The sequence below is a fragment of the Ursus arctos genome, unplaced genomic scaffold (genome assembly GCF_023065955.2).
Source record: "Ursus arctos isolate Adak ecotype North America unplaced genomic scaffold, UrsArc2.0 scaffold_24, whole genome shotgun sequence".
Classification (NCBI taxonomy): Eukaryota; Metazoa; Chordata; class Mammalia; order Carnivora; family Ursidae; genus Ursus; species Ursus arctos.
In genome coordinates, this window is record NW_026622919.1 from 16,779,307 (window position 1) to 16,793,964 (window position 14,658).

Below are 14,658 nucleotides of genomic sequence, written 5' to 3' on the forward strand. Positions count from 1 at the left end.
TAGGTAAACAAGCTCGCCTACAGAAAAACGCTTGAATTCACGTAGAACTTGAACTCAGAACCAACTTCGGGCAGGACTCTTAGGCACATTTTCACATTTCAATGGATCTGGAAGCAGAAAGTTAAAAGGATGAGAGGCCATTACTGGGCAAGCAGCAGCGGGCAAAGAGAAGCTGAGCTAAGGGATTAAAACATCACAGGCCTTGCTACAAAGTCCGGCGCAAACGGTCAGCTGTGACAAGACTCGAAAAAGAAACCATTGAGAAAGTCGCTAGCGGATAGGCACTCTGCAGAAATCAGAGTCACAGCACCCGCAGCTCCCGCTCAAAATGGCGCCGCCGCCCCGCCCGCCCCTCGGCAGCCGCTGAGCCTGCGCGCGCCCTACGGGACGGGAGCGCCGGGGACGCGGCCGGGCGCGGGCGCGGCCTCACGACGGCTGCGCGCCTGCGCGAGGGCGGGCGACGGGCGCGCGCGCGCGCGCGGCGGGGGCGGGCTTTACTAAGCGCCCAGCTGCAGCCGCGGAGCCGGACGTGTCCGCGAAGATGGCGGGCCGGGTGAGTGCCGGCCCCGAACCTGCGGCTCGAGGCGGGGGCGCCGGGTTCGCGGGCACTCCGAGGTCCGGACGGCCCCAGGGGAGGGGGAGTGAGTCCCAGCAGATGGGGGGTTGGAGGGGGCGGCAAGCCAGAGAAGGGCTTGAGGGTGAGAAGGGGGAGCGGTGGCAGGGGATTGCCCTTCCTCAGAAACTCCATTCCCCTAAGGAAGCTCGAGGGGAGGTGACCCCCTCACTACCCTGGGTCTCCTGGGTCTCCTTTAATTCTCCCTTTCCATGCCTTGGGGCTTGTTACCCGCTTCCCCCAAGCCAGCCGCAGAATTGTGGCGGTCCCAGCCCCGTCGGACGGGCTTTGGGGGTTTCTCTGCACCCCCTTGCTAGGGCTTATTAGGTGCAGCCGCTGGAATAATTGCGGGGGATCCGTCTGCTGCGTTGGGGCGAGTGCTGTGGGAAGGATCATTAGGAACCCATTTCTGTTTCTTTAGAGTGAAAGGTCTTGGGAAAGGAGGAGGAGGTGCAAATGACTTTGAGTGTTAAACCCCAGCCATCTGGGGGACCTGTCACTGTCGGAACAGGCAGGAATATCTCCAGCTTGGAGTGGGGATGCATTTGAGGGTGTCGCGTTTTGTTTTTATGAATGACAGTCGCTTTGAATGCAGTAGGATATGTTGAGTTTCAGGGTTTAAATTTTACTTCCTCCTTTAGCCTCTTAAGATCGCGGTGTAGTATGGGTTTGGCAAGGGGAGATAGGGCTGGTTCTGTGCTGTACTGCAGTGTGCGATGAGCTAAAAGCTCTCTGAGGGATGGATCTTGCCCAGAGATTACACTGGTCATAAACCTGGGGACATTAACTGCGTCACTAGGGGATAAGGATGTGCTTGACTGATTTATTTGAACAAGTTTGCATAGATTTATGCTCTCCTGCAAATATCCTATATAAAAGAAATTGTAAATCGTGAGATTATGGAGTGGGAAGAGACCTTAAAGGTCATTTAATTTGACCTCTTTCTCTTCCTTTTCCCCATAGCCTCCTTTTATCTATGTCTACTCCCTCTACCCATGCTTCAGATTCTCTTTTTTTGCACCCAAAAAACCCCACTCCTGTGCATTCACCTGTTTCCTCTCAACATACTTAAGCTTCTCCCATCTTTAGACAAACCCTCCCTCAACCCCCACAGCTGTCTCCTTTCTCTTCCCATTTTTCAGCCAGATATTTTGATAGAGTTGTGTACATTTATTGTCTTCCATTTGCTTACCACCTACTCATCCCTCAGCCCACTGCGGTCTGATTTCTGGCCCTATCAGTCTACCGAAAAGTGTTGCTAAACTTAATTGACATTTTTCATTCTTTGGCTTGATGTCTCCACGGCATTTGACATGGTTGACCATTGCCTCCTTCATGGAAAATGCTCTTCCTATGGCTTCTGTGCAGCTTGCTCCTGTTTTTACTCACACCTCTCTTTTGCAGACTCACCCTCCTCTACCCTGTTATTCAATGCAGATATTCCTCAAGGCTCTCTTCTCCATTTTCTCTTCGGGCAATCTCTTCTAAGCCTACAGCATCAACTACCATCCATATGCCAGTGATTCTCAGTATTTTACTCCCAGTTCAGATCTAGCCTTTAAATTCCAGATCAATATGTCAAACTGCCTATTTAAAATCAAGGCACCTCAAACTCTACTGTTCACATCTAAACCTATGATCTTACCCCACCTAATTAGTACTTTTCCTGTTTTCTGTTTCAGTGAATGGCATCACCGTCCATAGGCTGGAAACCAGTGCCCCCCCAGTAAAATTCATCACTGAGTTCTATTCCACCCAACCCCATCCCTTCCCTAAAAGGGTATTATTAGGTCCAAAGAATATGGCTTGGGCACTGGTGCTTTAAACTATACCCAAATAACCCACTGGACTACGGGTCACGTGGGTTTTGTCATTTTAATATCCTAAAAGTCTCTTCAATCTGTCCACTTCTGTGCATTCTTATTTCCACTTCATTTCCCCAAACTACCATCATTTGTGGTTTGGACTACTTCGGGAAGCTCACTAGAGGTCTCTTTACAGCATTTTCCACATTGATTGTTTCCTCCCATGCCTGTTGCTACTTAAACCCCTACCTCAATAGCATCAGGTTACTTTTGGGAGAAGATCAATCCAAATTGGTCCTGTAAGGCCCTTTGTGGTTCTACTCCTGCTTCTTTCTACTCACTGCCTTACAGTCTATGCTCAGGTTATATAAACCATTCAGTTCCTTGAACTTTAGTAGTGTCTCTTACCACAAGGTCTTTGCATGTGCTGTTTCCTTTCTTTGTGATGTTCTGTTCCCAACCATTTACCTCCTACTCATAGATCACTCATCTACTTAAGGGAAGTCTGTTCTGATCCCACACAAGTCATGGTCCTTTGTTATATGCTCTTGAAGAATTGTATTCCTTTCCTTAGAGATTTATCTATTTGTCATTTTAAATTTATTGGTGTAGTTATTTGCCTTTACCATTTATCTTTCATGAAAGAAGAGACCGTGTTAGTTTTTTATTCATTATCATCACTTGTACTTTGCACACTGCCTGGGACCTAGGTGCTCAATACATTTTTGTTTAAAATGAAACTAATCTAATCTCTGTTTGAATATTCTAGCAGTAGAGGGTGCATCACCATTAAAGCTAACCCATTTTAGTGTCATGTTAGAGAGGTCTTTTTCATATGGCGTCCCAAGTAATTTTTAGCTCTTTACAGATACATAGAACTAAACACAATTCCTTTTCCATATGATAGGTCCTCATATATTTGAAGACAGGTTACATATTCTCTCAGATTTTCTCTTTTGGTAGTCAGACATCCCCAGTTCCTCAAATATTCTGTATTCCAAACCCTTCATCATTTAGATTACCTTCCTTTGGAAATGCTGTTTTGCCAATGTTTCTTCTAAAATGTGCCCCAAGTGGAACACAGTGATTAGTGAAGAATATGCTGAACGCTTACTACCATTATTAATACAGGTAAAATTGTATTTGCTTTTATTCTGTAGTAAATCACACTCTTGGCTCATAATGAGCTTGCAGTCAATTAACTCTCATATTCTTTTAAGATTGGCTCCCCCACCCCATTTTATGTATTGTGCAATTGTTTTATTGAACCTAAGTATAAAACCTTACATTTATCCCTTTACAATTTTTTTTTCTTTATATCAGGACCTATCTACTACTTGTTCATGCTCTTCTTGGTTCTCGATTCTTTCATGTTATGCAACATAGTAGCTCTGTCTGCTGATTTTGTTTTCACCTATAGGCTTAAAATCATGACTTCTGTGTCTATATTCAAGTCATTGATAAAAAGGAGAATAAGACGGGTCAGAAATAGCCCTTGAGCGTGCTCTTAGAGACCTTCCTCTAGACTGATAAACATCAGTATACTTTGAGTACCATTACTTAAATACAAACATATCTCATTTAATCCTGACGAAACCACTCTGCAAGCTAGGTAGCATTAATATTGTTTTTCTCAGAGATAGGGGCTCCTTAATCTTCCAGGTTCATAACTAACAAGAAGCAGGGTCAGGATATGAATTCATCTCAGTTTGCTACTATTACCTGCTTCACCAACTTTGTTGCAAGGGTCTAGAGAAGAGTAGATTTACCTTACCTAGAACTTTTGGAGGTTGCTGCCAAAGTTTAATTTTCAAAAACTACCGTCTATCTTTTGGAAAATCTGAACACCTTTGGCCCATCCCTGATTTTCTTGTTTCTTCTGACAACTATAATTTCCTAGTAACTACTTATTGTTGTTTAACAAATAGAGTTAGCCTTGTTGTAAGGCTTTTAAAATGAGTTCTGAATTTCCTTTTGTGGGAGAAAAGCTATTTTGAATTATTTTTGCTTTTGGTTAGTTTAATTTTCTCATTCTGACATCTTGTAAATGGTATTTATATTCACTATATAATTGAAGGCTTTTTTTTTTCACTGAATCATTATATCACATGTATCACTGGTAGCATTAGTAACCTGTATATCTTGTCTTTTGCTTTTTCTGGGCAAAGGAGAGCATCATGTTTAGTTCATCTGGGAAATTGGCCGAAGAATAAAATGTGTGATATTATTCAGTAAATAGCATTTAGGTCATCAGAACTGATGACCCTAAAATATCCTGAAGCTCCTAATCTCAAAAGCAAAGAACCTGAAAGGAAATAATTCTTGTCATTATCTTCTTCAATGTATTTACTATATGAGAAAAAACAAGGAATTGTAAGTTGGATATGTTTTATAATAAATGATGAATTGATTTAAACGTACTTGATTCCCTTTGGCCTTTCAAAAAGATTGAGTTAGATAATTAATGTTCTTGGCTGTCTTAAATTTTTGCTGGTAATAAAGCAGATTCTATAGTTCTAATTCTTATTACTTACATTGAATACGGACTCTTAGTTATAAATGAACTCCCCATACAGATGGCTACCACTGCCCCAGGCCTCTTATGCACTATCAGAACTCTTATGCTACAGCTTCTCTGAAATCATAGAATCAGAAGTGGAGGAAAGAAAGAATCTGAAATACAGCCTTAAATGTTTAGGAGAGCTGACTCTAAGTATGGAGAGGCTCCCGAGTAAAGCTGTTCTATTTGGTGTTGCTTTCTTGGCCCCTTCTACTACCACCACCACCACCACCACCACCACCACCACCACCACCACCTGGTTACTGAAGAGAAGAAAGGCTTTCCGCATTTCCTGAACTTTTTTATAATCTTTTAAAATTGCCAGAAATTTCACTTGCTGGAGATTCAGCAGTGCCTTTCTGAAAATACACATACAGTAATGCCAGTAAAGCCAATGGATCCCTTTCTTCATAAATTCTTACACCTTGTTGAGGTAATCCGTTGTGAAGGAATAGGAATAAGATGATGTTAAATAGGAATCTAAGGAGTTGAATGAGGTGTAGAAAGAAGTTAGAGGGGCACCTGGGTGGCTCAGTTGGTTAAGAGTCTGCCTTCAGCTCACGTCGTGATCCTAGGGTCCTGGGATTGAGCCCCGCATTGGACTTCCTGCTCGGCAGGGAGTCTGCTTCTCTCTCTCTCTCCCTCTGCCCTTCATCACGGCTTATTCTTTCTCTCTCTCTCTCAAATAAATAAATAAAATCTTTTAAAAAATTTTTAAGAAGAAAGATGTTAGAGGTAAAATTTACCTAATCTCACGTTTTTCGAGGGCAGGCTAGTATATTTAGTATCAGTATACTGATGAAACTTGTAGCCTAGTCTAGAAACCTAGCCATTTATTTGTTTATGTATTTATTTTTAAAGATTTTGTTTATTTTAGAGAGCGTGAGTGGGGAGGGACAGAGGGAGAGAGAGAGGGAGGGGGAGAGAGAATCTGAAGCAGACGATTCCTGCGCAGAGCTGGATGTGGGGCTCTATCCCACGACCCTGAGATCATAACCTGAGCTGAAACCAAGAGTCTGATGCTCAAATGCCTGAGCCACCATGCGCCCCAAGAAACCTAGCCATTTATAACATTTTGTGGGTAAATGACATCTTTACCAAATAATCGACCTTCAGGTAGTTTTGGAGCACAAGTTCTGAATTGGGAATAGCTTATGTGCAATACCACAAGTCCAATCAAACAATACAGAATGTTTTGTAGTCTTGTTTCGTAAAGTCAGAGTTGCACATCAACTTTCTGCACTCTTACATGCAGTAGTTATTGTTTGTGTGTGTTACTTTAGTGGAGATTTTAAAAAGTATCTTCAAATGCAATATGTTTTAGAAAATAAAATTGAACTATTTATAGCACTATTAAATAGCTTCTTTTTGAAACAAAAGAAATTTATGCTTAAAGTGGATGTATTCTTTTTTCAAGTACTTAAAACAAGGTGCAGAGGTATAAGGTGAAAGTATACTATTGGGAATGCCTGGGTGGCTCAGTCAGTTAAGCATCTGCCTTTGGCTCAGGTCATGATCCCAGGGTCCTGGGATCGAGTTCCGCATCGGGCTACTTCTCAGCGGGGGGCCTGCTTCTGCCTCTGTCTGCTGCTTGTGCCCTCTCTCTCTCTGACAAATAAATAAAATCTTAAAAAAAAAAAAAAAAGAAAGTATACTATTGTACTTTTGAAAATTCTTGAATTGTCAGAACAGTGAGCCCCTGGAAACACCTGCACTGGCAATATACTAGACACTTTGCTATAGTGCAGTTCTTAAGGGTCCATACTCTGGGTGTGTATCTTCGGTAAGAACGTCTTAATGAGATCCTCTCTCACAATTCCGTATTAATACCACTGAGTGGTCTCTGAGGCCTACACTATGTTGTCTTTCAGTTTCCTAGAGATTTAATCTCATAATTTCCGACTTATTTTTTATGGTGGAAACTATTCCTTTCTTGACTGTAAGTATTTCTAGAAATTCTGTGCATTTAAACAAGAATAATTTATATACACTTTAAGAGATTTCAAGCATGGGGCGCCTGGCTGGCTCACTCAGAAGAACATGCAACTTTTGATCTTGGGGTTGTGAGTTCGAGCCCCACATTGGGTACAGAGATTACTTAAAAAAAAAAATCTTAAAAAAGATTTCAAGCATGCTGAAAAGTACAGCAAATAGCATATATCCATATGCTCACCACCCAGATTTAAGTGTTAACATATTGTGATATTTGTTTCAGAACTTTAATTTTTAGAAATAAAACATTACAGATCCAATTGAATCTCTTTTGTATCTCCTTTTGATTTCACTAACCTTTCCCCCAAATTAACCACTATTCTGAAGTTGGTATAGATCCTTTCTGTTCACATTTATGTATGTTTGTGCCCATAAGTAATAAATTGTTTTGTGTGTTTTAAAAATATATATAATGATGTCATACTGTATATTTCCTTCTGCAAACTGCATTTTTTAAATTTAAAATGACATTTGAAATTTAGTCATGTTGATATATAGAGAGCCAGTTAATTCTGTTTAACTACTGTGTAGTATCCTATTTTGTGACTGCTCCACAATTATCTCTTTTCTTATCTGAGGATAATTTAAGTGGCTTCCAATTTTATTTTTTATGGAGTATACATTCTTCTATATGTCTCCTTACATGCACATGTAAGAGTTTCTTTAAGATATATGTCTAGAAACTTAGACATGTATCTTATGTAGAATTGCTACATAGAATTGCTGGGTGATGAGTTAACCTTTGTCTTTACCTAGTTATACCAGTTTGCACTCTTGCCAGCAGTATATGAGTGTGTGTTACTCATGTCCTTTCCAGCACTTAACATAGCCGACATTATAATTTCTACATTATGATAGGTATAAACAATCTTACTGTTTAAATTTGCATTTTTTCGGGGCGCCTGGGGGGCTCAGGCGGTTAAGTGTCTGCCTTCGGCTCAGGTCATGATCTCAGGGTCCTGGGATAGAGCTCCGCATCAGGCTCCTGGCTCAGTGGGGAGCCTGCTTCTCCTTCTCTCTCTGACCCTCCCCACCTCATGCTTTCTCTCTCTCAAATAAATAACATCTTTAAAAATAAATAAATTTGCATTTTTTCCCTAATTACTAGTGAGATTGAGCAGTTTTCATATTGGTCATTGGGATATCTCCTTCTCCAAATCATCTTTGTATAACCTTTGCCTATTTTTACCTTTTGGCTATTAGTATTTAAAAAAAAAATTAATTTGTAGAGTTTTCGTTTTGTGGGGAGTAAGGTATGCTTTGGAATCTCATTCTTATTTAGTTGTAAATAGCTTCTCCCAGACAGTGGTGATATTTTCATGTTTATAGAGTTTTAGGTTTAAATTTTATTATAGCTATAATTACTTATTTGTTACCTTATGATTATTGTGTTTGTGTGCTTTAAGAGAAATCTTTTTTTTTTTAAGGTTTATTTATTTATTTTAGAGGGAGAGAGAGACAGCAGGGGAGGGCCAGAAGGAGAGGGAGAGGGAGAGAGAGAATCCTGAAGCAGACTTCCCACTGAGCGCAGAGCCCACGCGGGGCTCAATCCCAGGACCCTGAGATCATGACCTGAGCCAAAACCAAGAGTCGGCTGCTCAGCCAACTGAGCCACCCAGGTGCCCTAAAAGAAATCTTTACCTACTTTCAAGTCAAAAAGATACTCATCTCAAAAGTTTAAAATTTTGGGTTTTACAATTTGGTGTTTAATTCGTCTGGAATTTGGGGTGCCTGGATGGCTAAGAGGGTTAATCGTCTGCCTCTGGCTTAGGTCATGATCCTAGGGTTCTGGGATCAAGCCCCACATCAGGCTCCCTGATCAGTGGCAAGTCTGCTTCTTCCTCTTCCCTATGTGATCTCTCTCGCTCTCACTCTCAAATAAATAAGTAAACACATCTTAAGGGAAAAAAAAAAAAGAAAGAATTCGTCTGGAATTTATTTTTGTGTTTGGTGTGAATTGGGAAGCTAATTTTATCTTTTCCATATGTATAGCCAGTTGTCCCAACGTCATTTATTGAGTCCATCCTTTTTTCCCACTGATTTTAATGCTATCTGTGTTTTATAACCACCCTAAGTCTGGACTCTGTTATTAATATGCTGTTTGCCTATACATGCACCAGTGCCACTGTTTTAATTAAAATAGCTTTAATATTATATTAAATGTATATCATATTATATATTTTATAATAATTGTATTATTTGATGTTATATATATTGTATGATAGCTTTAAAATTATTCTTGATATATGCTAAAATTATTCTTGCCCCCTCCTTATTTTTCTTTATTTGGCATTTCTTGACCCTTTTCCATATGAAGGTAATCTTTCCTCTTTTAAAAAATGTCTTTATCTTTTTTTTTTTTAAGATTTTATTTATTTGACAGAGACACAGGGAGAGAGGGAACACAAGCAGGGGGAGTGTGAGAAGCAGGCTTCCCGCTGAGCAGGGAGCCCGATGTGGGGCTCTATCCCAGGACCCTGGGATCATGACCTGAGCCGAAGGCAGACGCTTAATGATTGAGCCACCCAGGTGCCCCAAAAAATGTCTTTATCTTTAAATTTAGATTTATCTTTATTGAGGTGCCTGGCTGGCTTAGTAGAGTGTGCAACTCAATCTCAGGGTCATGAGTTCAAGCCCCATATTGGGTGTAGAGATTACTTAAAAATAAAAAATCTTTAGAAAAAAATTATCTTTATTGTCATTGATTTTGACCTGCATTTTCCCCTTATGTTTTACAAGAGCAGATAAAAGATAATTTCAATAAAATTCAGCTGAATTTACTCTACAAAGCCGATTTCCTTTTCTTTTTTTTTTTTGACATTAAGCCAAAAAGTACTAATAATTTATCAAAACTTTGTGCTCTATAGATTTGAAACCAAATGAATTAGCATCAGCTGTTTGTGAGTAATGCAGGGTATTTTGGTCCTTTGCTAAATTCAGAATGAAGTGCTAAAGTTCTCACGTGTTTTGCACTAGCCATATAGATCTTTGGTAATGTAGAAAATGGGAAAATTATTAAAGTAAGAAATAAGTAGTCATTTTTCAAATCCAACATTCACTTATTTTTAAAATCCCTAAATAATAAAAGAATATTTTAGGGTTTTGCTGGTGGATTTTTAAATACTGTAAAGTGTTTTTAGTGTTATGTGCATATGAACAAACATTTTCTTACTTGGTTGACAAGCAATGAAAATAGCAATTATCGCTAATTCTGGGTCTTCCAAAGAACATCAAGGTGGGGGAATTTAAAAAATTTAGTTATCCTAGTTACTTTTCTCCTAGAGAATAATATTGACAGCATTTTGTGAGATGATAGAAGACGTGGTTCTCACTGTTTGAACAGAGCCTGGTGTGGATGTATTACTCAGTGAATGATTGTTGAGTGAATGGATGAACATTTATTTCTAAATACCTTAATAAATCATCATTTTGGACAATGTAGTTTGAATTTTAATGTTACATTCTCTGCCAAGCTGTTGAATTCTGTACTGATGTTTATTCTGTTATTCAGATCATTAATAATGTGGCATAGATCTAACTTTAAACAGCTGCTGGATTTCATGCTAGTCTTTTTTCTCCATGTGCCGATATTGAGTCTGATTATTGTTTTTTGTATAAAAAGCCTCCCAATCAATTTACTACTTAACAAGCATCAAAATAAACTTAATTGTATTTTTCAAGTTAAATGATGAAATGGCCTAAGGGCATTATTGAAGCCTGTTTCCCACATTTCTATTGTAGAAAGAAAGGAACCTGTAGGTATTTCTGTTTTTATGAAGATTATTTCTCCTTACTTAATACAGTGATTCTCAAAGTGGAATCTGCAGACCAGCTAATCAGTATCACCCGAGAACTTGTTAGAAATGCAAATTCTCAGGCCCTACCCCAGGCTGATGAAATTAGAAACTCTGGTGGTGGGGCCCCTGCAATCTCCTTTAACACATTATCCAAGTGATTCTGATGTATGCTAAAGTTAAGAACCATTGACTTGGTACATGGTGCTCTCCAGATTGCTGAAGATAATTTTCCCATTTCTTTCCAAATGTATATTCAACCTTGTTATTTCGAGATTTCAGGATTATTGCCTTTTCTTCCCGTTAATACCTTGAACTGTATCCAATTCTCAAACATTTAAGAATGCAAAGTTATTTCCTGCAGTATAGTGAATTTGGTATTTGAAGTGCTCTTCCCATAGAAACAATTTAAAATGCTAGATAGCATGGTAACTATCGTTAAAAATGATATATTGTATACTTGAAATTTGCTGAGAGTAGATCTTAAGTGTTCTTACCACACACAGAGAAAATGGTTAACTATGTGAGGTGCTGGATATGTTAATTAGCTTGATTGTGGTTATCATTCCACAAAGTATACTTATATCAAAACACCACATTGTACATGTTAGGCAAAATTCCCTGAAGCTGAACATGTATGTATATGCTATGACCCAGCAGTTCTGGAGGCTGTGTGTGTGGGGGGTGTATATCCAATAGAAATTCATACATATATTATTCAAAAGACATGTACAAACATGCTGATAGCAGCAGTATTCATAATTAGAAACTGGAGACAACTCAAATGGATAAATAATGGTGGCATAGTCATATAATTATATACTATAAAAAGCAATGAAAATGAATGAACTAGTGCTGCATGCAAGAGTGTGGATGCGTTTCACAATCATGACATTGAGGGAGAGAAGTCAGACACAAAATTGCACATACTATATGATTCTATTTATATAAAGTTTCAAAAATAGGCAAAACTATGATTATTTCTGATGATAGAAACAAGATACTGGTTATCTGTAGTTGGGGGTAAAGGGCTAGTAACTAGGAGGGGGAAGTATGGGAGGCTGGTATTGTTCTCTTTCTTGAACTCGGTGTGTTCACTTTTTAGAAATTCATTTAGCCAGACACTTTAATGTACGTACGTTTCTGGAGGTATGTTTTTCTTCAATAAAAGTTGATTTAAAGAAATGGTAGTTCTTTTTTTTTTAAACTGGGGTGAGGCTCTAGGCCTTCTATTTTTGTTCTGATTACTTCTCCTAAGATTCTTCTCTTCCCCTTCACCCTTCAAAAGAACATAAGTACTACACTTCCATCAGGATGTCGGGAATTAAAAAGAGAGCTTCACAAACATTGTTTTCATTTCTTTAACATTTAGAGATAACTTTTTAGAGTAAGAGCACTAAGTTACTGAATAAAGATATCTTAAACTAAATGGTATTTTACAGTTTTGAAAACACCTTCACAGATCTTTTCTTGTTAGATTCTCGGAGCAACCTTGAGTTGGCACTCTGTAAATTCAGTTCAACAAGCAAAATTCAACAGAATAATCCACAGCTAACATTATACTTACTGGAGAAAACTGAAAGCTTTCCATTTTAAGATCAGGAACAAGATAAGGATGCCTGCTCTTGCTACTTATATTCAATGAGATATTGGAGGTTCTAGGTAGGCAGTTCACAAGTAAGGTAAAGAAAAAAAAAGTTTGGAAAGAAATAAAGTTCAATTTGCAGATGACATGATCTTATATATAGAAAACCCTAAAGAATTTACAAAAAATGAATCCAGCAAAGTTGCAGGATACAAGATCAATATACAAAAATCAGTTGCATTTCCATACACTAGCAATGAACAATCTGAAAATGAAATTGAGAAAACAATTCCATTTACGATAACATCAAAAAGAATAAAGTACTTATGAATAAATTCAAGGAAGTACAATGCTTGTACCCTAAAAAGTACAAAACATGTTGAAAGAAATTAAAGATCTAAAGAAATGGAAAGACATCTTGTGTTCATGGATTGGAAGACTTAATATTATTAATGTAGCAATACTCCCTGAATTGATCTGTAAATTCAGTGTGATCCTCGTCAAAATTCCAACTGCCTTTTTTCCAGAAATGGATAAGCTTCTCCTAAAATTCATATGGGGTTGCAAAGCCATTGAATCCACAACAATTGGAAAAAGTAGAACAAAGTTGCAGGACACACACATGATTTCAAAACTTACTACAAAGCTATAATAATCAAGATGATGTGCTGGTGGCATAAGGATAGTCATATAAACCAATGGAATAGAATTGAAAGTCCAAAAGTAAACCCATAAATTCATGGTCAATTGATTTTTAACAAGCATGCCAAGACCATTCAATGGGGAAAGAACAGTCTTTTTAGCAAATGATGCTGGGACAGCTGGATATCTTCATGCAAAAGAGTGAATTTGGACCCCTACCTCACACCACATACAAAAAATTAACTCAGAATGGATGAAAGATCTAAATCTGTAACATCTTAGGAAGAAACATTGGTAAAAATCTGCATGACTTGGGGTTAAACAGTGATTTTCTTTTGGATATGACAAAAGCATAAAAAAAATAGATAAGTTGGACTTCATCAAAATTTAAAACTTTTATGCATTGAAGACCACTATCAAAAATATGACAACCCACAGAATGGGAGAGAATATTTGCAAATCATATATCTGATAAGGGTCTAGTATCCAGAATATATAAAGAACTCTTGCAACTCAACATTAAAAGACAACAATATAAAAACAGGCAATGGAAAAATAAAAATCGGTAAAGGATTTGAATAGACATCTCTCCTAAACAAATGTGCAAATGACCAGTAAGCATGTGAAGAGATGTTCAACATCATTATCATTAAGGAAATGCAAATTAAAGCCATGATGAGGGGTTCCTGAGTGGCTCAGTTGATTAAGCATCTAACTCTTGATCTCAGCTCAGGTGTTGACCTCAGGGTGGTGAGTTCAAGCCCTGCGTTAGGCTCCACGCCCAGCCTTAAGAAAAACAAAACAAACCAATGAGGTACCACTTTACACCCGTTAGGTTGGTTATAGTTTAAAAAAAAGAAAAAGTGTGGGTGCTCATGCAGGGAAATTGGAACTGTTATCCTCTGCTGGTGAGAATGTAAAATGCTGTAGTCATTGTGGAAAACAGTGACAGTTCTTCAGAAAGTTAAACAGAATGACTCAGCAGTTCTACTCCTAGGTATATAATTGAGACGAAAGTACATGTTTGTACATAAACTTGTTAGATGGATGTTCATAGCATTATTCATAATAGCCAAAAAGTGGAAATAACCCAATGTCTATCAGCTGATGACTAGATAAACCAATGTGGCCTATTCATACAGTGTGAATGATCTGGTCACACACTGCAACATAGAAAATCTTGAAGACATTATGCTAAGCGAAAGAAGACAGTCCTACAAAGATGACAGATTTTCTGATTCTGTTCATATGAAATGTCCAGACTAGGTAAATCCACAGTGACAGTTAAACTAGTGGTTATCAGAGGGTGAAGGGAGGGGAAAATTGGGACTAACTACTAATAAGTACAGGGTTTCTTTTTGAAGTTTGCTGGAAATGTTCTGGAAGCGTTAGTGGTGATGATTGCACAACATAGCGAATATTGTAAAAACCACTGAAATGTACACTTTAAAATGATGAATTGTATGTTACATGAAATTGTCTTAGTCTTTTTGGGCTGCTATAATAAAATGCCAGAGACTGGGTAACTTTAAACAGCAGAAATTTATTTCTCACAGTTATGGAGGCTAGAAGTCCAAGATGAGGGTGGTTGAAGTTAACAGTGGACTGTTGTGATCCTTGAAGATGATGAAATGAAACTATATTATATGCTTAAATCATATTGAAGG

At 38.4% G+C, this 14,658-nt stretch overlaps 1 protein-coding gene across 1 annotated transcript in view; it reads left to right on the plus strand.

Annotated features, from left to right (window-relative positions):
- The first annotated feature begins 457 nt into the window (after positions 1 to 457).
- The window catches only part of NSF (N-ethylmaleimide sensitive factor, vesicle fusing ATPase), a 147,794-nt gene continuing 133,593 nt past the window's right edge, over positions 458 to 14,658 (plus strand). Inside the window, exon 1 of the mRNA XM_026512581.4 lies at positions 458 to 553. Within this exon, the coding sequence (XP_026368366.1) occupies positions 542 to 553 (12 nt within the window). The 5' untranslated portion in view covers positions 458 to 541. The remainder of the gene's footprint in view (positions 554 to 14,658) is intronic.